Below are 24,409 nucleotides of genomic sequence, written 5' to 3'. Positions count from 1 at the left end.
TCAACATGCATGTGTGAAAAAATATCTCTCTATATTTATATATACTGTACTTAGAGGATAGAAACAAAGAATTGATCCTATTGCTACCACTAGTATCGATTTGATATCAATACAAGTACTGGCATTGATTCTATTGATATTTGGATCGACCCCCCAACTCTAGTCTCTAGTTGAGTCTTGTTCATTGGATACACCTGATGTCTTTGTTAAGCAGTAAAGTAGCTTAACCATTTTCTTAATGTGATAAAAAATAATAATAATTGCATCCTTAAATAAAAATAACAGGACAAGAATAAATTTTTAAGCTTGATACTCCAAGCAAAACACATTTAACCATAAAGTAATCGTGGACTATAGTATGTTGAGAAATGTGCAACCTATCCGAGCTGTCACAGAGCGAAGATATTTCCACAGTAATTTTTGTCTGCAGCCACCAAGGGGCAGCATAACACCCCCTACCATCTGCAGAATGGTTTCCTTTAACTTTTTTTTAATATTTTCCATGTGTTGTCCAGGAGTAACTTGCCACTTATCACAATGCGACCACTGTTGTTTAAGCTACCCTGAATATATAACTGTCCAGGTATCAGTAAGTAAGCTATGTACACACTGGTAGACTGTACCAGTGTTGTGTGTATCCTGTATCCAAGTGTCAGAAAACTGCATAAGCTCTTTATCCTGCTCTTGAGAAACCTGGAAATGCTCAGTGGAGGGAGAGAAACTGGGAAACTGTGGTATGAAGAAGCCATCTGATCATCCGCTGTTTGCACAGAGGTGAGTTACTGAGATGTTGAACAATCAAAACACAAGTGCATACAGGATATGGGATATGAATAGCAGCTTTCTTTTATTAATGTAAAGTCTGTATTCAGGATAACAGCAAGGCCAAGATAAGGCTCAAAAAAACGAAGAGTGTGCAAGTAGATGCTGGTCAGGAACATTTAAATGAAACTAGGAATAAAAATGCATTCAGGTAAAATAGTTTTATTTATTTAGGAAATAGATTTTAAACTACACTAATACAAAATACAAAATCACACCAAATTACCCTACTTTAAGTAGCTAATATTGCTAATTCTATCCACAAGGTACTTTAACTTTAGCCACAGACAGGAATGATCTATTGTGTCATTCAGTGGTGCATTTGGGTAACCTCAGTCTCTCACTGAATGTGCTCCTGTGACAGGCCAGCACATCATGGAGTGGGTGTTATTATGTTATGTCATTATATTATATTTAGCTTTATTCAGTGACTAATGGTTTTACTGGGACAGAAAAGAGAAGACTTCCAAATATACTAACTTTTAGAATTCGAAGTATTTATACAGCGCTTTTCACAGACATAAAACTCACAAAGCACTGTTAATGACAATTAAAACACGAATATTAGAATAAAAATTAAAATTAAAAAACATAAATAACAAAGGAAAATTACAACAGAAGGCCTTATTAAACAGAAAGATTTAGCCTACACTGTAAAGTCTAATTAGTTCCCAGAACTTAAAAAAAAAATTTACGCAAACTCATTTCCTGAAAAAACTAAGTAAAGCGTACTTAAGACTAAATTTAGGACAACTTATTTATTGTGAGTATACAGTACTAAAAATTATTTTTCTGAGTGAGCAATACTTAATGTTTATCCACTGACATAAACATTTCTTAATGGGTTAACTTAATCACATTACGTTTTGTCATCCTTGAGCTTAAGCAATTTCTAGTGCAACACTTAATCAATATAAACACAGTATGTAAGTATGATTACAAAATAATAATTAAAAACATTTCTTTTGAGGCAGCAGAAAGTCTTTAACATTGCCACGACTTTCCTTAATTTTAGTAGCAGTGGATGTGGTTTGGAGATGCAATAACCTTCACCCTGCAGGTGACCATCCTCACTGACTGCACCATCTATGAAGGGGAGCTCATCACTCCTGCTGCAAGGAAACAATTATATTCTGCAAGAACACCAACTTGTATTTGCTCTTCTTAAAACATTTTTATAAATTTGCTATAAAACAGATCTCAAGATAGACAATCAAGCTACATTATTACACTGTTACCAAAAACTGTACATGTGATATAAACAATTATGTCATCCACCCATCCATTTTCTTCCACTTATCGGCGGCCGGGTCACAGGGGCAGCATGCCTGGAACATCTCACCTGGGAGACGCCTAAGAGGCATCCTAGTTAGAAGCCCGAACCACCTCAACTGGCTCCTTTTGATGAGTAGCAGTTCTAGTCTGAGCCCCTCTTGAATAATTGAACTTCTCACCCTCTCTCTAAGGGAGAGGCCAGCCACCCTTTGGAGAAAGCTCATTTATGCTGCTTGTATCCACGATCTTGTACTTTTAGTCACTACCCAAAGCTTGTGACCATAGGTGTCGGTAGGGACATGGATCAACCAGTAAATTTTTTCGTCACCACAACGGACTGGTACAGCATCCACATGACTGCAGCTGTGGCCACAATCCATCTGTCAATCTCTTGTTCCCCTCTCCGCTCACTTGTGAACAAGACCCTGAGATACCTAAACTCCTCCACCTGAGCAGCAACGATGCTCCACCTGAGCATCGTTGCTGCTCCTAAATTTCAACATCATTAATATAAATGACACTGAAGATTACAAATATATTGAAAAACCAACGGAAAAGCTAAATTATTTTATTTTCAACTATAATACCAACCCAGATTTTAAACATTTAACAGGATATTAATCTGGTTTATGGGTGTCTTAAATTTGGCTTTGACTTTCACAACAAAACTTGTATCTGAATACAATTTTTAATAAAATAAATACTACTGTTGTTGGTTTGGAAAAGTGATGTAAAGGTGATCTTAGCTACTACTAGATTACTGCATTTAACTACATTTAACCAACCAAAGTTTCTCTGTAATTACATTTTAAATAATAGTGGTCATAGTAAAGTTACACTGACAATCATCTCTTTCCCATTTACAATTAGTCCAAAATGCTGCAGCCAGATTACTGACTGGAACGAAAAAGAGAGATCTGTGTTAGGAGCCATATTTGTGTGTAAAGCCTTTAAAAAGTCTTGCAACTGTATATGTAGTATGCTGTGGCCATATATTCCCTCAAGACCATTAAGGTCTGCTTCTCAGTCACTTCTGATCATCCTGTGGTCATAGCTTATTTCAAAAACTCTGGAATGACATCACTTCTCTGTCAAGCTTTATGAAAAACTGATGTCTAGAACTGTGATTGGAGGATTGGTTGCTTTTAGGTTATTTCATGTAAACATTGTGAAAGTGTGTGGCATAAACCCGTGTATACTATTTTGTTTTACTGTAAAGCACTTTAGTTTTAAATTTGCTTTAGAAAAATAAATATACCTACTTACTTTTAAACTGCTGTAATATCTCAAATATTGGGAAAATTGTAGGCAACCAAATCTAATTTATTCTATTATTTTATTTTATTTATTTATTTATTTACTTATTTCACTTTTGTCTCTTCATGATAAAAGAAAATTCTTACTTTAGAATCAAAGCTTAAATCTAAATGAAACGGGAAGGGATGGGCAGTGCTGTCTTGTGAAGGAACCGTTGCTTTAGTAGCTCAGGTGATGTAAGTGGGTCACAAGAGTCAGCTTGCCTCCACTCGCTGGTCTTTCTCGCGCCAGTCCTTTTTAGATCTCGCGCGCGGTTTCGGTGTGTTTTCGCACGCTCTACTGTCGACCAATCAGAGGGCAGCTTTCCTAAGCGGCGTCCCGTTGCCATGCAGTTGTCCTGAGGTCCGCTGTGTCCTGTGCGGGAGTGAGGGTGAGTTCTGCAGCAGATTTTTCACACTTTATTTCATTAAACACTCGCTTTCAGTGATGAAGTTTCAAACTCGGTGTGCTGTTTCGTGTCGGGCTGCTCTAACGTTGCTTTACGTCATTGTATCATCATAAAATCATACCTGTGTTGGACAAGGTTTGGCTTCAGTAGTGGGTCACCGGCAACATTAAGGCTAAAGCTTTGTGCATACATACATACATAGCTGCAGCCAGGTTAGTGAGGAAATATGAGTGAATAGTAGTTTTGTGTAATTGTTGGGAGGTCAGCAGACAGCTGTAGTTGCGGTAGTAACCCGACAGGAGACAGACACGCCTGCTGTCCCGTGTGTCCAATCCCACAGCAGGAGAATTAGCATACCACCAATAGTGAGAGTCGGGCTTTCTCTCGGACTCTTATAATGTGAAGTTGCCAGATTTATCTCTCAGTTGCAGCACAGTGGAGTAAAGATAAAAAGTGTGTCAAGTCGAGAAGACACTAGGATACCTCACCAGCACTGTACTGTTTGCGCTAAAGGTGGATTTGGATTTTATGTACAACATGACATTTGAGGAACTAAGTGGGGATTACTCTCAGGAAAGGTAAATAATTTGGATTATTTGTATTTTAAAGCTTGCTGTGGTTTATGTGCAGCTAATCGCATGCATTAATTAGATAAGTGCACGATAAAGATAAATCCAGGTTTGTGGGGGGTTTTGCCTGTAGCTGCTGTGTGGACGGTGTTTCTCAGCGAGCTGTCGGTGCTACAGTCCGGTGTTTTTTCAGTTAACCGCTCCGGTCGCGAGCCCCGGTCTCCACTTAGCTAACGTAGCTGCTGCTGTGTGCTTTTAGGTGACCGAAAAACACCAGACTTCTCACAGGAGAGCTAATTAAAGCTAGTCAAAGGGACTCAAACCGCAAAACTGACAAGAGTTAGCTTGTTTTTTGTGGTTAAACAAACTTTGCACGGCTGTCAGTTGTGCTCGAAGTCAGGGAATACCGGCTGGTTAGCTAGGAGTCCGGTTAGCTAACGCTACCCAGACAGAGTACGGTGGGAGGTTTTTTGTGTGTTTGTGTGTGTGTGTTAAAACTGCTGTTGCAACGTTTGTTAAAGTCGAACTGTGTGTTGCAGAATGGACACGGTGGCCAAAGCTTTGGAGGAAGTCCTCACCTCTGCGCTGCCACAGGGAGGCATTACAGTCGGCGTCTACGAGGCTGCCAAGTCGCTCAATGTGTAAGTGCAACGTAGCTGTCCTGAAGTTTGCAACAAGTTGCCCCTGTGTGAAAGCAGCCCATGCAGCATGTACATGCATGAGCTCATAGACTAACAGCGCCTCTCTCTCTTTTCTACAGAGACCCTGATAATGTGGTTTTGTGCGTCCTGGCTGCAGATGAAGAGGACGTTAAAGACGTGGCCCTGCAGATCCACTTTACTCTCATTCAGGCTTTTTGCTGCGAGAATGACATCAACATCCTGAAAGTCAACAACACCAGGCGCCTGGCACAAATATTGGGTGGTGGGGGAGGTGGAAAACAGAGCGGGGGAGAACCTTTGGACCTCCACTGTGTCCTTGTCACTGTAAGTGTCTCTTCCTCTATCTATGTGGTTTTATAGCTAAAACCATAAGAATTTTGTGCACATGCCTGAAACTCTTACTCACATGGGGAACTTGTCAGTACTTGTTCTTGTGAATTTAGTAAACATGAATATGACTCCTCCCTCATGACTTCTGAGGAATCACGGTGGAGGAAAATACCTTGAATCTACCAGCACATACAGGAACTATCTGTACCTTGAAGTAAACAAATGAACAGGCATTTACATTTACTTTCGTTCATATATATTTTTAGAGCCCACATTCTACATCATGGAAGGACCCAGCTCTGAGCAAACTGAGCAGATTCTGCAGAGAGAGCCGCTGCATGGACCAGTGGGTACCCATCATCAACTTGCCTGAACGATGAACTAACCAGCGACAAAAATGTGTCCAGAGACGAATTTTATCTGCACACAAAGAGAGGCGTGAACCCTGATGGACACAGATTACCATCCAAAGATCAAATTCCAAAGCACTGCTGATTTGGGGGGGAAGAAAATTCCTGGAAGAAAAGAGGGGGAAAAAAAAACCTTGCTGTCTGTATGACATGATGTGTTTAAAGGATGAGGAGGAAAAAAGCAGGGGGTTGGATTTTCACAGGACTGTTTGGAGTTGCGTCTGTCAGCCTTGGCAATCGAGATGAGACGGCGAGGCTCTTGTATCATCACAAGGTGGAAATGGCATGCTTTTTTTTTTTTTTTTTTTTTTTTTTTTTTTTTTTTCCCTTCTCCTTCTTCTTTTCTTTCTTTAAATGTGACACTGGCTGGACACAGTACAGACGGATACTATCATGTGTTTGTTTGGTAAAGGACTCTGTGACGGAGAAGTCAGAAAAGTGTGGGGAAACCAGAACGTGGAGCCGTTGAGTGGACCAAGGCCTCGGCCTCTCTCTGCAGAAACAAAGCACTCGTTGAAACACTGGACCTACTGCAGTTTCACTTGTTTGATTAAAAACTGTTAATGTTCACTTTGCTGTTGTGATAATTTATATTTTAAAAAAGAGAGAAAAAAAGGGAAGGGCTACACATCCAGTGAAGACATTCTGTGTATCTAGTGTTTCTAATACCAGCTGGCTTCTTGCCACAAGTGAAATAGTTCCTTTGTTACAATTTAAATTATTTCTAATTATATTTAAGCGTATTTATGTTTCTTTTTTCTTTTTTTATATATATAAAAATATTTGTAATATCTGAATACGAGACACTTATCTGTATTGGTGTCAATAAAAGTATTTTGTTTTTGGAACAAGAACTGCGTTTGTTGATCTCTCCTTTGCATTTCTGGAAATTTTAGCAAAGCCGAGCTGAAATGGGACCTTTAGCAAGTGGATCACAGGGGTCATGTTGGCCTCAGTGCCATCTCTGAGCTGAAGAGAACAATAATCCTCGCAGCTCTCTCTGCTCCAGCTTCTGCCTCGGTCAGCAGGACCTTGCTCATTCATCCAAACAGGTTCCCGTGTCACCAATATTCTGATTTGTTGTTGGCAGTTTGCATTTTCACTAGCTGACTTCCTAATGGGGGGGGGATCACATACCACACCATCTAAAAAAATTAAATAAAATATTGAGAACTATTACAGGTCTCTTGAGGGTTTGCTCAGAATAGGCTGGCTTCTTCCTTCAGGACCAATAATGTGCAGAGAGTCCTTACTGGAATACAGGAGTGGAAAAAAACTTGGAGCGTATTCTAAACAAGGTTTTGGCACGCAACCTTGTGCAAGATGATCTGGAGCGCTCCTGCCACCCCCTCACCCTTTCCCTTCCCAGCTATGTCACATGCAGGTGATCTCTCTGGAGTTGAGTTTCGATGATGTCACAGGGCTGGAGTCAGGCGGGCAATCCCCTTCTAAAAGTGCACAGTCATAATCACGAGAAGGGCAGAAGCCTGTCCTTGAGTTGCACAATCCAGTTCAGCCTCTGTGTGAATTATTTACTGCTGCTCAACTTGACTGGCTTGCTTCTCTGTAGTCAGAGTGAATTTACTAATTTTTTGCCAGTTTGGTGGGTTTTGTGCTCTGCTTAAATCTCACAGTTTGAGCTGCATATAGCAGAGGACTGGACTTGAAAACAAAACCCAGTGCCTCAGTAATGCTTCAGCTGGTCTCTGTTTTTACTACATCACCCAGAAGCCTCCACTGCACTCAGAAATGCAAAGTGCACTTAAAGCCACTCCTAAGTGCTACCTAGATCAGAATGTTCCCCTGCCCTAGAAAATTTCCCACAGGCCCTGTGGTTTTACAGTTTTAGCTGGCACCGTGTGAAAGGTCGCCCGGCTTGTGACTGCAGGGAGTGACGCTGACTGATGTAACGTGGCATCTCTGTGATGGAAAGAGAAAGGTTATTTTAAGATGTGAGCAGCGGAGGGCTGATGTAAGCCCTGTAATACCACTTTTGACTTCCTTTGAAGTTTATGCTGGATGTTTTTCCCTTTTCGTGATCGGCACCTGGTGGTCGTGTGCTACTGCAGGGAAAAGTTCACTGTTGTTTAAACACAGAGCAAAGTTCAGTTAGCTGCTGAGTCACTCTGAACCTCGAATATTTGGCTTGTGCTGATGTAACCTAATATCCTGAGGCAGTAATATAATGAATTGAGATTTGAACGTACTGTGCGCTGTCAAGATCAATTATCATTTTAATAGGTGCATCTAGCCAAAAATCAGTGCTGTTTAACCCAGACTCAGAGAGGTGTTGGTTCTTCTTTATGGCTATGTAAGGCTTTTTGATTAGGCTGCTGAGATGCTATCCTAATGGAAAACAAATTAATATCAACAAGAGGAATGTAATTAATGGACACACCTGTCACAACAATACATATCAGCTGCACAACCGTATGAATATGACCCGTGACACACTTATCAGCACTGTTTAAACATTGCAGGGATGTTGCACAAGACTTGATTTACTCCAGCCAGTAAAGTGCTGTCCTGCTCTAAGGATTTTGCGTCACAGGGGGACGGCTATCTCCTCGAGATGAAGTGTCAGAATATAGACAGGCATGGACGATTACACCCTAAGGTATTTAGGAGTTGTTTCACTAACTGTGTGGGCTCGTGGAGCTTTTAAGCTGGTGGGTGCATGACAGCCAGAGCAACAAGTGAATCGGAAAAATTAGGTCACATCTATGGAAATGGTAAATATTGATAAGGTACATTTCACCAGTCGCACCTGTCAAATTTCATGCTAGTTTGGAGTTTCCCTTATGTTTCATGAGCTCAGCTATAAGCAGTGGTGGAAACTTACATGACAGTCCCAGTTTAAACGTGGTTTTCAAAATAAAAGCCACAGAGAGTTCTAGAAATGTAACAGATGCTTTTTATTTTCAAAAATAAAAGCCTTCTATTTCAGTTTTCCAATGTTTTGTTATATAACTTTAAATGCCATCTCAATCCATCTTTTTTAGCGAAAAAACTGTGCAGCTTTTATAGTAGCAACAACCCCACCATAATATTTCCAGAAATTGCATACTCTAAATCACTAAAACTAATAGATCGCATCAGGAGTTTCAGCATCATCATTTTTATTGTCACATGGGGCCCTCATGAAAGTTCCTGCAGAGTTTTACACAGCTTTGGTGTCAGTATGCTGAATCATACTGACTGAGAATGCCTATTAGTTTATAAGGGCATGCAGGGCCTTTAATCATGTTTGTATATTCTAATCTTATCATTGTTAAAGAAACTGAAGCTGTTATATAAATGAAGCCAATTAGAAGTTTCTGAAATGTTCCAAAGTAGGAGTGTTGATAACACGAATAAAAAAGTGACTGACATACAGGCAGCACTAGCGTGAAAGTACTCTATTATTTGCAGCACTGTTTATGGGTGAGTTGTGCATTACATATTGTAACTCAAACAGGAAAAGTACAGATTAGCTGGCAATGGAGAGATAAACATGCAGCTGGGACTACCAGAGGAACTGAGGTGCAACTGCACTCCACACCCTCCATCATCCAGCCTCACCCTGCCCTTCCTCTCCCACACATCAGCACATTCCTACACACTGACACTGTAACTGCCAGGACAGATTTTCATAGTGGGGTACATGGTCAGTGAGCTACCCTGCCAGCCGCTGCCCCCCCCCCCCCCACTCCCAACTCTCACATTGCTGCACAATGACAAACTGGGATTACTGCAGTGGCCTTCAGGGTCATTCATGCCTACAGATGTCTGTAAAACATCTTTAATGGATGCTTTTACATGCCACCCCACCAACAAGTTTTTAATCTTATCATAGCTTTGTCAACTTGAAATGGGCCTGTTTTTATTTGTCATATGTGTAATGTTACAATGGCAGATGCTAACTGTAATAAGGTCAGGCTTCAGAGTCCAATGGTCATCTCAAGCACACAACCCTGGCTGTAAGTACATAAGCCTCTGCCACTTTCTGTTTGTTTTGTTTATGAGGGCCAGCCAATCAGAGGAAAGCCCACTAATTTTTTTTTTTTGTAAAAAAGCACTATTTTCAGCTGCAAATCTGCAAAGGTACTTTAGTAGAGTCGGTTAATAAAAACATGGAGTTAGAAATGAAAACAGGTCCCCTCTAAAGTTTCAATTACAAGTCTCTATTTTTAATAGTCTGTACAATACTAACGACGCTCATGTTTCCTGCAGTGACATTTGATCTCTGAGGGACGAGCACCGTGAGAAAACAAGAGGAGAGTTTCGCCTGTGTAGCTTTTGAACAATAAATAATAGGTGACATTGTTTTGGGTTTTTTTTTCATCACTACGTGGCTGTATGTGTGAGAACTGTCACATCCAACCCTGTATTTCTGCAGTTGTTACAATAGCTGACAATATGCCATTCCTGTATGATCTTCCCATTGTGTGGAGCAGAAAACGTAAAAAGCTCTGTACCCACCAGCTGCCATGAAACAAGGTCAGAGAGACCCAAGAGGCCACCAGCAGAGAAGAAAAACAGACTCTCAGGCTAAGCAGGCTGTGTCCCAAAATAGTTACTATCCAAGAGTGGTGAAAATCAGAGTGTTGCACTTTCTATATTTAGCTTTGCACATGGTTTTTAAACTGCCCTGGTGAGAGGCCCGAGGTCTCTTCTCTCCCAAGTAAGAAATACATACATGTCTAATGAGAGGAAGTAGCCCCAGATAACACTATGGCAAGGCTATGCAGCACAGCACGTTTTTATTGAGATATTAGTACAGTATTGGACTGTAGGAATGCTTCACTTTATTAATTTCAGTTAAGTCTTCATACAAATGTTGGAATATTAATAAAGACAGTTATCAAAATGCAGATTTTGACAATTAAATTAATCTATAAATGGTACAATAAGGCTGTTACAGAGTCACTGTGAATGGACAGAAATTAGGACATGGCAGTGGTCATCAGAATTTTTTCCTTAGGAGGCATACAGGACTCGTTTATTGCAAGTAAGAAGAACTGACAGCTTAGACAAAAATCATAAAAAAATAACAATACCATTGATAGTAACACTAGATCTTGCTGATTTGAAGACCTGAAAGTACCCTTTGGAGAAGGCAACAATACCAAAACTGCTGAAAAGCGGAGCACCTGGTAAGTGAAACACAATTTTAACAAGTTCTGCTCGTGACATGTAGACAAAACCCGATGGCACAATATTGTTACAAATCACTTTCATCCCACAGATAAAAATTGATAGAAACATCCTTAAAGAAAGTACTCCCAAGTTAGAATGTTCTTCATCATACAAGGCAAACATAAGTAAGGCTTTAGAGTGAAGAAGATTTGAATTAATACTATCTATTCTGTCTTTTTTTTTCTTTTTTTTTTCTTCTTGTAAAATTCACCATAGCAGATATTTTTCTCCCAGCAAATCACAACATACAGCACATGCCAGACCGACACCCTCCATCCCCACAAACACAAAAGTGGAAAACTAGAGCAGTTTTAAGAGAATGGTTTAAAAAAAATAAAAAATAAAAATAAATCAATGCACACACATTACGCCCACCTGGTACCAAAACACTTAAAGATAATGATGTGCACGTTCACTTGACTAAGACACTTGTGATGAGCGAGCAGGCGGGGCTGACACTGAGTAAAGATCGCTAGCACGTTTTGTCGTGAGCATCCTAAAAATAACGTACCGCAGAAAGTTTTTACAAAGGACGGCTAAAACAGTCAAATTCAGACACCATTAAAAATATTTTTAATATGCAGTGTCATTGGTTTTCTTGGTCCCGAGGTTTTCATTACAGTGTTGCTTCATGTAAATCTGAATCTGAGCACTGATTATCTTTGACCAAAGGTGTTTATATGGAATGAATATCAACATGACGGTTCATTAAATCAGCTAAAGGAAACACTATACAAGGTAATTATACTGCAAGGAGATTTTACACTATCAGATTACAGCTGTAGTACCAGAGAGGAACAGACTGAACTGAGCTGGATGCAGATTATGCAGAAGCAGCTGGGGGCTGCTGCAGCTGGGATGGGTTGTAAAATACTTTGCGTTACTGGAATTTAACACTAAGTGTTACTGCTCCAATCCAAAATACATCACGGTAACATCTGAGCAGAACCCGCCCCTGAATTTAGTGATCCAAACCGTACAATACCGGTGGCACCTCTTTCTGAAGCTCTCACTGTTCTCCTTGGATGACACACTTTAAAGGGCAGGAGGGACACTTTGGCTGCATGAACCCATTTAAGGCAAACCAGGGAGACGAGTAACAGTCGCTGCCCACCGGAGATGACGCTGTGCACATATCAGGAAAGACCAAAATCCATCACTGAGGATTGCAAGTGCTGTTGGGACATTTCAACAAGGACATCTGCTTTGATATTACGTACTTGGAGGCAAAGTTTTGTTAGTGGTTAGAGCTCAAACTGAATAATGGGTCAATATTTTCAGTGAATAATACAGGGCTGCTGGAACAGGCACACAACACATGGTTTCTGAACACATGGTAATGATTCGATCCCAGTCCACTCCTCCAATTTCTCCCAACACAAAGAAATACAGGAACATTAATAAGCCAAAACAAACAAACAAACAAAAGAAAAAAAAACAGATAAAGGCTAGGTGACATCCACTACAATATAGTGCAGGGTTTTTTTTCCTTGAAGGGGTTGTCTGAAGCAGGGATGCCCGTAAGGAGAGGGTCATTTCTGGCGTGTTCGGTGCAGTAGTTCATAAGGTCTGCAGAGGCCTTGGATACCTGTGGAAACAATAAAAAATAAATAAATAAAAAAACCCATCACATATGAATGGAGAGAGCTTTTAATGGATGTCTTTGTTGCAATGCGTAAGCACACAAAGTCAATCCATTTGTAAACACAACACATATTTATGTACTGCTCAACAATTATATGTTATAAAGCTTTGGATCTTTAGACTGGTTTTAGAGTGCTGCATCACATCTATTTGAGATGAACATGTGAAATAAGGATATCCTTAAAAACTCTAAGCACATCGTGTCTCTGCCAGGTTTGATGGAGTAAAGACTCTGAAAAGGGAATACAAATTACTAAACAAATTGTGGTCACGACAGGCCACAAAGTGTCTCAAATTCATGAGTTATCATCCAATGCTACTGCTTGTGTAGAAGCAACAACTTTTAAGAGAAGCAATCATGTGATTGGCTGGATAATCCCATGTACACACCTCACATTTGACCAAAAACAAGAATTTTTCCCTCACACTCCACTGATATGTTATTCTGCAGAATAGAAACTTTGTAATGTGTATTTTATTTGTTAAGGTATCTCATAACATTGAACATGAGCAGTTCACTACACTTTGAGCCATTAATTCACTTTAATTTTATTTATATAGTGACAAATCATATGTAAAGAGAACATTACACCCCCCAGAGCAAGCACCCCTGGACCATATGTTGTTGGTGGAACAGATACATAACATAGAACAGGAGAGGTGGCTTGAAGGATGCACTGTACCTTTATCCTCTCAATGCTCGCCTCTATTCTCAGCTGGTGCACCGTCCGTCGGGCATGGGCGATGTTATTGGAAGGGTGAAGCTTTGAAGACATCCTGGGCGATGCAACACTGTAAGGAAGAATGGAAGAGGACTGGATGAGGAGGAAGAAACAGATAAAGAATACCAATATGTTTTTGGTAAGATCGCACTGATGTAAGAGGCTTTTAAAATCTACTTTTGTTTTCAGTTCCTGCACTTCTATCGAAATGATGATTCCAGTCACTTGGCACTGAACGTGTCTCAGGTGTTTATCACAAGCTATTAAATGATTTGACCTTTTGTAATGCAGGTAATGTGTTGCATACCAACAGCTCTATAGAACACAGACAGGCCAAACATCCACATTTCCTTTGAAATATGCAAATTCTTTTTGTTTTGCCAGTGCATACTTGCAGCAAAAGTGTGTGAGCTGCACACACTCTGCTAACTAAGACAGTTAATGAAGATCAGAAAATGCATGATGTGCGTGTTTGCACCAAAGGCTACAAGGAGTTCACAGAGTTTTTCTGATAATCATTAACACACAGAGCGAACAAGCCCGGACATAATTCGCAATCCAGCTCCGATGTCGCTCTTGTGCTCTCTTGCTTCCTTTTATTGCCACGTGTCTGTGTTTCCCATAAAAACAGACTTATTTCCTGTAACATCTTTGCATAACACACAAATGCCTTCTTGTGACACACCTTGCTTTGACCAAAACCTTTCTCAGCAGAGAACAGGAAGCCTAAAGTACAGCTTCTCAGAAGTTTGTGTCGAAAGTTTGTGCAAACTGTGACGTTTAATTTAAATTAACAAACAGTGTGCGTGAAATATATAAATCAATCAACCTGTATGCAGTTACAAAAAGGCAATGCTTATTCATTCAGGCCTTTCAAAAGTTGCCTTAGAGCGTATTTTTGGTTTTTATACTCTAGTTTTAGCTAAATACCTACAGGGCTCTATTTTCTGCTTTGCAGAGATACCCTGGTGTTAAAGCACAATCTTTACTGATTTAGAAACATGCAAACAGAAAAATACAAACAAGTATATTATTATTACTATTACTACTGTGTTTATGTTTTGGTGCACAAATGCTCCAATTACTGCATCCGCTCTGAATGGGCACAGGATTGTGTAATGAGGCCTTGGTCACAATAACTGTAAATGATACAGGAAGGTGCTGTAAACGAGACACACATGAACTTGCAACAGCCACAGACAGTCCTAAAGCCAGTTCTAGTCCAATGCAAACATATTACAGAAAATGTTTATTTTGTTAGACCCTGTCTGCAGGATGTAGTCAGTCCAGACAGCGTCTGATGCTGTAGCCAAATCACACTGCTTTTCATTTCAAGAACAAAGAGCGAGGGAGGAATAAAGACAAAAAACGGACACGTGAAGGGACAGAAGAGTTCTCCTGGGAAGTGCCTGATTGGAGTTTTATTTCCATCCAATGACAAGTAAAGACTTCAAAAGAGCGAGTTCGAGAGATGACTCAAAGTGCTGAAATGTTATTGATATCTTGTGAGACATCAAAGAGTCTTGCGTCACAATCTGAGAGGGTAGAGACATCCTCATCTTCCTCATAAAGGCGAGCCACCAAAAGGTGAAGAGGACAAAAAAATCCTTTTATCTAAACATGCTGAGTCAAAGTCTTTGTTTTTTTCTTCTTTTCAATGTGTGGAGGAATTTTGTGCAAGGGACATGCCCAGGCTTAGATTTTTTTTTCTTTTATTATTATACTGAAAGAAGCAAAGATTTTTCTTCAGGCATTTTGATCCTCACTTCTTGACCCTAAAAATCTCCACAGGTATAAAGTTCCAGACTGCACTTTTACTTCACCTGCTCCAGATGGGCTAGCATTTTCCTGCTTCCAGATAAAATATTCTGGTATCTTGGCACTATCAAGCAAAACCGATTGCATAGTGCAATATGCAAACACGGTCCAACAACTGCTGATCAAGTACTACAAAGAAATACTGCGATAGCATGAGAAATGCAAACAAGCTTCACACGGCAGGTCTGAAGTTAAAAAAAAAAAAAAACTTGGACTGTTCCTTTCTCTCAAAACCTCTTCCTGCAGAGAGGCTAATCATCCATGTCTTGAGTTAAAGACTGCTATTTCAGGTTCAGCAGCAATTACACATTCTGCAAAAGAGAATAAAAGGGCTCTTAATCACAGATCAGAGGTGCAAGTAAAACCAAAGCAGATTTAAAAAGGTACCACGTTTTATTTTGCTGCCAGCGTGATTCAGACAAATTAATTTAAAGGGTTTAAAGGGAGATTTATTCTGAAATTTTACCAAGTTTTTCTCTTTTCTGTATAAATTATGCTGTGCTATGTTAAGTGATCGTAACTTCTCACTTTTCTATGTGCACACTGTGTCTTAAATAAGAAAACTTGCATCGTTTTGCTCACAAGTATGCAGTCATTCAGGTGTGTTTTAAAGATATTTCCAGGATTGGACGTCCTAGCTAATTCACCCCAAGATCAGAAGAACTGCAAACAACCCAAGAGCTAAATCTCAAATTCCAAAGTCTATGTCTGAACACACCACAAGACTTCTAAATGATGTCCTTCCGATGTACAGAGTGGAGATCCTTGGCCATAATGTTTGGCCATAATGCATGCTGTGTTTGGTGAAAACCATCAGGACAAATAACTCCTCCCAGCTGTCAAGCACGGTGGTGGAGGCATAATGATTTGTGCTTGTTTTGCAGGCACAGATCCTGGGCACCTTGAGGTCGACCATGAACTCCTGTCCATCACAGTAGTTTACAGAAAAATATGCATAACGACACAAAAGGATATCTGTGTAGCTTCTCAGTCATCCAGGTCATGGTAATCTAAGGAGCTTGGAAAGAAAAGAACAGCTCCTTAGAGCATCTTCAGAACTGAAGAAGCTTATCAGATGAAAGGTGAAATGTCTTCAAGAAACTTAAAGAAGTCCAGTTGCTTTTCTTTTCAAGCTTCAAGATTACACAAAAGGATACAAAAAAAACAATTATACAATTTTTCTGTAATGTTATATCTGTCTCATAGAAAAGATAGCACCTAGATTCGTTGGCCTAATGAAAGATGTCGACTATAAAAATTTGTTGACACAGAATTTTATTGTCGACACATCATATCACGTAAATGTGTTTTTGTAACTGCAATACACTGCAGGAAACTATGCGGGCAACTATGTGCCTATATTGTCTGCCAAGGCTGCACTCAATGCTAACGAAGAAGAACGTGGCGCAAACAGCAAAACAGGAGGACTGAAGAAAATGGAAATGGAGATTTAAAAAAATTGGAAGCATTTCACAGAAAGTAAAGTTAAATGCAGACTGTACAACGTGTAGCTTTGCTTCCACAACAGCACTACTGCAGCACATGAGCATTTAAAACGCCAGCACCCTGGAGCTGTGATGTCAACTCTGAATGGGTCAGTTTTAGGAAATTACACTATCTGAGAAACTATGATATACAACCAAATTTGTGATTAGTAACGGTCTTTTCTAATTCTGTTTTGTTCTGTTTCACTAGTACTAGGCACAGGCGTGAAGATGAGTTCGTCCTTTAATGAGGCTCATGCACCTCTCAAATGGCTGAAGTCATGACAGAGAGCGACTTTTGATTGTTATCAGCAGCTGGGAACATCATCTCAAAAATAAGAGAAAGCCCCACTGCAGAGCTTGTCCACTGCAACTGTGAACTCATGAACTGAATCATCTGTAAACTTTGGTAACTTGTTATTTTGGACTGGAAACTAAATCTTTTGGATGTGAAAATTTATTTGAACCTATGGACAGAAGCCATTTTAGTTTCCTATTTTTAGCTGGCTTTTTTGTTGTTGTTGTTTAAATACTACTAGCACTTTAATTTGTATTACTTAATACACTGATTATTTTAAAATTAATTTCCTGAGTCGTTATTTTAATTTGCTGTAGGACAAGACAACGCGGTGATTCACAGGTGGAAGGAATAAGATGGGGAGAGGTACCTGGAGCTGGAAGAAGAGATCTGCTAACAGGAAGTGGAGATAAGAGTTATTGAAATAATCGTTGCGTAATCAAATAATCAAAGAAAAACTTGCAGATTAGTCAACTACCAAAGTAATCTTTACTTGCAGGCCTAATACCAACCCATTATTTAAATATTAGTTGCTGTCAATAACCCTCAAGTGTATTAAGTATTTAGACTGAGACACTTTTTACAGCTTTGGCTCTCCACATCTGAAGCCTGGCATGTGAAGGGAACTAAAGAGACCTCCACGAATGTTATTTAAGATGAAATTAAGACCGAATTGAAAGTTTACTACTTTGTGGTGATCATTTTAATCAGCATGTGCGGTAGAAGGAAGAGGCAGGACTCCCATTGGGACTCAGAAGTGATTTCTGTAGGTAAAATGAGTCAAACAGTGCAGCCCCTGTGATGTGATGCCAGCTACCACCAGCAGCAGCCTGGCTGAAACTCTATGGGAGAGCACTGTGAGCATGAGTGTGTGGCATTAACCACCACCATGTACATACAGAAGCTGGGCAAAAAAAAATTACCTTCAAGGATCAGAAAAAGACCACCTCCTTTACAGCACAATGCACACACACATGCATACAAGCAGGCAGGACCACCTACTGCACAGAGCAGCATGGGCCCGCCACTCTGCTGTATCTTACACACACAAACCTACCCGCACACATGCCATTCATTAGCACGGTGTTCAAAGTGCCAAGAACAGGGAACCATTATGAGTCAATGCTATTAACAGCAACACTCAGAGATGAAAAACTGTGTGTGTCTCACACTATTACTACACTGCAGCTTAAACCCAAAAAAAACCTCTTAAAATCGGCTGACGAATACAAATAACATACATTAAAGGCTAAAAGAAGAGTCAGTCTGTGTGGTCTCTTCAGTGAGTATCTCGGGCTTTTTAGATTGGAGCAGCTTTTGTAATAAAGTAACACTGCTTTAGGGCTTAAGTATTGCCAGCTGTACTTCACACTTTAACTGACATGAGGTGATGAGAGGCAGGCAAGGATCAGCCTTTTACGCATGGAAAGCTCTACATTTAGTTGACCCAAAAATGACAGATTGGTAATTGCGGACTGCGTTCTTCTGCAGATACACCAACTGGTACTGTCTTCGGTAAATCATCGGTAGGACCTTTTCAGAATGGGTGTTATTATTTGGGTTGTGGAGGAGCTCTAGGAAAAAATGTCACAGTAACCTAAATGTTCAAAAAGCTTGGATTAACTCACTCCTGCGCGCATGCAAATTTGATGCAAAAAACGAGTGCTCACAAAAAGAAACTCTAAATAAAATGCAGACATAAAAATACAGAGCTAAGCAAACCCATGCAGGCCAGGCCATCTGAGCATGGAGTTTATAACATAGCGGTGAGAATATAGTAAAAGACTTGGAGGCAACTATGTCTTTGATGATTGAGAATGGATGTTTGTAGTGAAGGCTTTTGAGGTCCTTTTAAAGTCAAAATCCTTCAAATTTTTATCAAAGCAAGCTCAGCTTTCTGACGCCACTCCTGCAGCCACAGTGATCCATTGACTTTACATTCAGTAACTGCAACTGCTCAGAGTAGATGTTTTACCATGGGCAGATTCGACCTTCACAATACCTCCTGTATTTTTAGTCTCTGCTGATGCTAACAGAACATTTCATTCTGACACAGGGAAACACATTTTATAAATGATTTTTTTTCCTGCAAGTACAGAACATGAAGGACATTACTGAACTGTCAAATGAAGAGCTGCAACCTAATCTCAAGTAAGGAAACAAATTGTACTGTGTCTTGCTGCCGTGTGGGAGCTACTTGTTTGTTAAATCAGATCGATCCTGCAATTACTTCTTCACTCATGCAACAATTTTTACTAAAGAAAAAAGAAAAGCATAGACCATGCGCTCTGATGTTGTGTTTCTGACAAATTGGCTGCACGACGAGTGCTTTCTGCAGTATTAAACTACATCTGCTGACATTATGCATGTGCAAGCTGCACATACATGATTATGCACAAGAGCCTTTTTTTTATCTGCAAAAATATAAATCACATTTGATAGGTGATTATTTTAAAAATACTTGAAAATCTACTGTCCAGACTGTAAATGTTAGTGCTTTTCCAAATAAAGCAGTGAATTGTGAAAATGCAACATACAGACAGATGTCTGCAGCTTTGAAAAGAGTTTAAAGCCCAGGACTCCAGCCACACGTCATTATACTAGCTGTTCCCCTTTCCATACACACACACACACGCACTTAATCGTGCTATCTTTCTCAACTACAACCTTCCCCCTGCCAGCAGGAGTTTCCTACTCTGCAGGCAAAGCTAAAAGTAGCTCTCTCATACTTTGTGCTGCAACTCAGCACTTTTCCAGCTGAGTGAAAAACCGTCTCCTGCTGTACCTAAAACATGTCCCTCAGAGCTACTCTGCAGCCTGCTTTACTATAAACACTGCCCTGTTCTCATAAGGTAACAGTGCTTATCAACCTTACTAATACTCAGTCATCAGTCCTGATGCTGAGTAAAGCGTGATTGTGTTTATAAACTAGAAGGGAGACTCTGGCTGCAGAGTTTCTCAGTCTGTGAAAAAGAAGGGGTGAGGCACAACACAGACGTGGCGAGCTTATACTTGTTTTATACTGTGAGAACCACAAGCCTGACATCACTACTTTCCCACCAGAAAAAAGAAAGAGGTACTTATTAGGCTCTGGTTTGTCTGTCAGCTGCTGTTTGGCGGTTACAACAGCAATGATTTTGTCTGCCAAAGAGACAATAGAGACTTGGGACCTTTAACACAATTTATGCAAATTAACTGCACAACAAACTTCTTCTTCAGAAATGCTCATTAGTATTACTGTGTTACTGTAACATTTTGCAGGCCCTGACAACACACAATTTTGCCATTCTTGATAAGACTTGTTATCATACGCAACAGCTGGTACACGAGCACCAGGGCATCTGCCATCCTTATTTATGAGCTTTGTTGAAACAACTCATTGAGTCAGCAAGTCGCTTAGCAGAAATGTTCATTAATAATTTAGCATCGCAAGCTTAGGGTTAGGCAACTTTTTAGCCACATGCTAATGTAAAACATTTTATTTAAAAAAAGAAAAAGCTTCCTTTGTCATTGAGTTTCATACATTCAATTGTGCCCAACATATTAATTTTTTATAAGCTCTCCATTTGTGTATGCCAAATGGTTGAAAACTACACTTCCTATAAGGCCATATTCAGTTTGCCTCTCAAAGACACCCATGTTAAAATGCCCAACTCTACGGCAGAATTAAACATGTTTACAGTTTGGTATTAAGAAAGGTTTCTTTTCTTTCCCTCCTTTATTACAACTGCATGAGACTGAATTTACCTATAATTCACCTGTTGAAATTATATAAAAGGCATAAACGTATTATGGGATGCATTAATAGAGACTTTGCATGACAAGGAGTTGATATATAGGCCATAAGGTATCAGCTATGGGTTGTTTCAACTTAAGCTTCAGTCACAGGACCAAAGACTGATCAGTGATCATCTGAAATCCACTGGTCAACCAACAATCTGCAGTGATTGCTTGCCAATCAGCGGGGAACTACATACTTTTTTCCTTAGCAGCTAGAGGTTGCTAGGGGGCCACCACCACTTTCTATGTCTGTGCGATTGAGGCCTAATTTGATTCACTGTAATGAACCCTTCAAGCATCTTAGAGTTTCTTAGAGTATTGGTAATTCTTGGACTAATAAAATGCAGGTAACCGGATTAAACAACCTGACCAGTAAGTCTTTGTTTCAGTCTTGATGGGTGAAATATTTACATTTTTCTTAGTTTAGAAAAATCTTAGTTTAGCATAATAGCTGTCTTCCATTATACTAAAATTATCAAAGAGAAACTCAAACCAATGGATGACATCACATTGGTTATATCCATCTTTTATACACAGTATGCAATGGATCGATAAAAAGAGAAGGATGTTAATCTAAACCTAAGCTTAACTCTAAATGCTGGTGATGCTGGTGACTTAATCGATGTTAAGAAATTAAGCATTTAAAGCACTTTGGATGTAGAAGGTCTGAACAAAAAAATAATTGAAAAAAAAATAAATAGAAGATATGCCCAAATTGCTAAATTTGGGAGGGTGGCTGCTGCTTAGTCACTAGTGATAAATGTATATAAGGGTTCCAGGTTTAGCATTTGCACATACATTGACGAGATACAGAGCTGCAGCACCACCCCCAGAGCTGCAGGTTTGGCTGCTAAGATAAGTGAAGCTGACTGACCCCACCCAGCATACTGGCTGCACACTCTGTCCACAGGGAATACTCGGAAGTTCAGTGTTCCTTATGATTACCAAGACTGCTTGATTGAGATCAGCTAACAGTCATTTCTATCCCTGCGTAATCAGATAGTTTCCAGGAAAAGCAGCAGGACCGTTCAAAGATTAATGGAAAGTTGTTCACATAAGACATGTAGTGCTAAAAATAACACAGTATATTTCATGATACACTTAAGTTCAAACCCACATACTATGGCTTCTCAGAACTAACTGCACAATCCTGTAACTTCTGCTGCAGACTGACTGGATCAACTAGTCTAATCACCTTGCAGTGTCTCCACCAGCAATTCAAGCTGCGCCTTACATCCATCCATCCATCCATGTCTGCATAATAAATGTAATGAGGGCTTTTAATTAACTTAAAAGAAAAAAAAGGGTATCAAGTATATTTATCTTTGGCCAGTAAAGTTGATTTCAATTAATAGTTTCAGCCATGACAGTAGACACTGTGTTATATATACACATACATCTGAATACTAGCAATGCAGAAAATCCACATAATCATCACTACTTCACATTTCAGGTGTCCTGAGACATCAGCATTCACATGACTGCCACGAAAAGATGTAAACCTTCAAAGAAAAAGACGAACAACCTGAAAATATGATGCCTCCAGCCACAGCTGTTGCCAGTAAGGAGGCATAAATAACAATCCAGCACACCGGAGCAAACTGCAACACAGTCCCACAGTGTCTAGACAGAAGACTAGACTGGACTCATTTCTCCAGGGTTTCTAAATCCTGAATTCATGCACAATTACTCGAGGCTCATTCTTGTCCAAATAAAGTATGAATGATTCCTTGTTTCAAGCACAGACTGAATGGCTGAGAAGTTTTGCTGCAGAAATTGCAACTCAGCCCAGTTTTTCTACAAAGTCAATTCAAAAGCACTAGAAGCTACAAAGGTACAAGGAAAAGCTGCACATGAAGTCAGATAAGTTGGGTACATCCATGAAACGGCAAGTAAGAGAATCAGTGTCCTTAAACATGATGTTATTTAGGTCAGGACTGTGTGAACATAACTGCTGTACAGAGAGTGGCTGATACAGCGCACAAGAGGAGCAGCATTTGTGTCAGCGTCTCTGACTGCCTGACATAATGACAGATAACAATGATAATTGAGAGGACAAGCAGGACCGGTATGTAAAAACTAAGCAGGGCCAAGAACTCACATGACGAAAGAAGGCAATCTCAACCTAATTAGATTCCACTCCAGACACAGCTCACAGCCCAGAGAGCTGTGTTCACACACTCACTACTTGATGTGAGTGTGTGAAAAAAAATCTTTTTTAAAAATTACTTTTGTTCTTGTTTCCTTTTCTGTGAACTACAATTCTTCATCACGATTAAAACAATGGCCCAAATTCTGTCTTTGAGTTATTTGTCTTTCTCACACACACATCACTGAGTCATGTGGTAAAATCTGGCTCCTAAACTGCTGAATGGGCTATTTTCAGCAGGCAGGGTCAGCCATGTGGTGGCCCGTGGCTATTGTTGACATCGCAAATTATCAGTTGTGCAATCCTAAATGTGGGTGTACTGTGGTTTAAAGATTAGGGCTGAATGTCGACTAAGTGTAGCATAGGCAAGTGAAGGTTTAATAGGTACCTGCAGCAGGTGTGGTGGGAGTTGTGTTTGTGAATCCCAGGACACAGAAAAAAAATCTGTGACCTCCTTAACTGCAGCAACAAACATGGGTAACATAAAACAGTATAGTGCATTGTAGCATCTCAATTCAGATCAAACAGTTCTTGGGGAACAGCTGGAGGCAAGTATCCAATGGGAATCTTCCAAGGATTTTTTTCTGTTTGCATTTGCACTGCTAATAGGAAATAAGATGCAATAGTCTAGCTAGCAGCTGATAATGTAACATCCTTTTATTTTCTTGTGATACCCTTTCAACCAAGTCATTTTCTCTCTTTGCACTGCTTTCTTTCTGCAGTAGATGCATATTAGCAAGTTCAAGTAAAATGAAGCCCAATACAGCCTGGAGTTCACTAACAGTAATTTCTTCTGGGTATTGTTCAACTACTTTAATATTTTACTGATATTTGCACTTTTTCCATAATAAAACATACCTGTGCTGCAGTCATGTGTTCAGCCTAACACCCTACACTTAATCTGGGCTTATGTATGTCACTCAAAGTTCCTGTTATCCTCAGAAAGAATAAAAACCTACCTTTTTTATGCAAACACCGAAAATTTGGGGTACTATGCCTGAAGGTTCCTGGAACTAATAAAAAAGGATTCCTATATTAGACAATAAGTAGAGACAGCCTTGGGCTGTAACTTCAAGCAACCTTTCATATCAAAAGTGCAGTAGATAGTGATGTGCAGTAGGGGTTGAAACAGATAAAATGATTAAAGGGAAGATCCAAAAAGATCATAAGTGGCTAACATGAGGGCCTCAAGAAAGAGAGAGAGGGAGAAAGAGTCTGCAATCTGCAATACACTGAACGTAAGAGTAAAGAATGAGAGATATTTGGTCTTTCCATTGATGTAACTGTCAAATGACTCCTTGCATTCCTTCCACAGGAGGGGCCAGAAATAATGAAACAACTATGTAAACGACTTTGTTGATGCTCAACAGCCTTTCAGACATGACTCCTGGCTTTACATGCATGATGTCAAAATGCTAAGAGCAGGACCTAAACTGACGCAGAAAGTTGCCCCAGTGATATTGTTAGCAGCTAGAGGGTATTCTAAAAATAGCCAGCAGCTCTTTGTTGCTACTGGCTGGTTGCAATTGGTTCAAGTTAAAAATGACACCCAACTGTAGCTGA

General features: G+C 39.9%; 2 protein-coding genes across 3 annotated transcripts in view; one reads left to right on the top strand and one right to left on the bottom strand.

Moving 5' to 3' along the window:
* Nucleotides 1-4,220: 4,220 nt before the first annotated feature.
* On the top strand, nucleotides 4,221-6,610 carry gadd45aa (growth arrest and DNA-damage-inducible, alpha, a). The gene is made up of 4 exons (XM_063461649.1): nucleotides 4,221-4,380; nucleotides 4,911-5,012; nucleotides 5,132-5,357; nucleotides 5,630-6,610. Exons 1-4 carry the CDS (start codon nucleotides 4,331-4,333, stop codon nucleotides 5,741-5,743), a joined length of 492 nt encoding a protein of 163 aa, XP_063317719.1. The 5' UTR covers nucleotides 4,221-4,330; the 3' UTR covers nucleotides 5,744-6,610.
* Nucleotides 6,611-10,394: 3,784 nt separating this feature from the next.
* The window catches only part of gng12a (guanine nucleotide binding protein (G protein), gamma 12a), a 30,799-nt gene continuing 16,784 nt past the window's right edge, over nucleotides 10,395-24,409 (bottom strand). The window contains exons 1-3 of one of the 2 annotated variants that reach the window (XM_063462677.1): nucleotides 22,223-22,311; nucleotides 13,279-13,387; nucleotides 10,395-12,539 (exon numbers count right to left, since the gene is read on the bottom strand). In XM_063462677.1, coding sequence (XP_063318747.1) covers nucleotides 12,414-12,539; nucleotides 13,279-13,371 — 219 coding nt within the window. In that variant the 5' untranslated portion in view covers nucleotides 13,372-13,387; nucleotides 22,223-22,311 and the 3' untranslated portion in view covers nucleotides 10,395-12,413. Of the gene's footprint in view, nucleotides 12,540-13,278; nucleotides 13,388-22,222; nucleotides 22,312-24,409 lie in introns of those variants that run through there. The other variant, XM_063462676.1, reaches the window with a different exon arrangement.

The sequence above is a fragment of the Pelmatolapia mariae genome, linkage group LG18 (genome assembly GCF_036321145.2).
Source record: "Pelmatolapia mariae isolate MD_Pm_ZW linkage group LG18, Pm_UMD_F_2, whole genome shotgun sequence".
NCBI lineage: Eukaryota > Metazoa > Chordata > Actinopteri > Cichliformes > Cichlidae > Pelmatolapia > Pelmatolapia mariae.
Note: the sequence above shows the minus strand (reverse complement) of the source record. Positions and strands in the feature narration are given on the sequence as shown.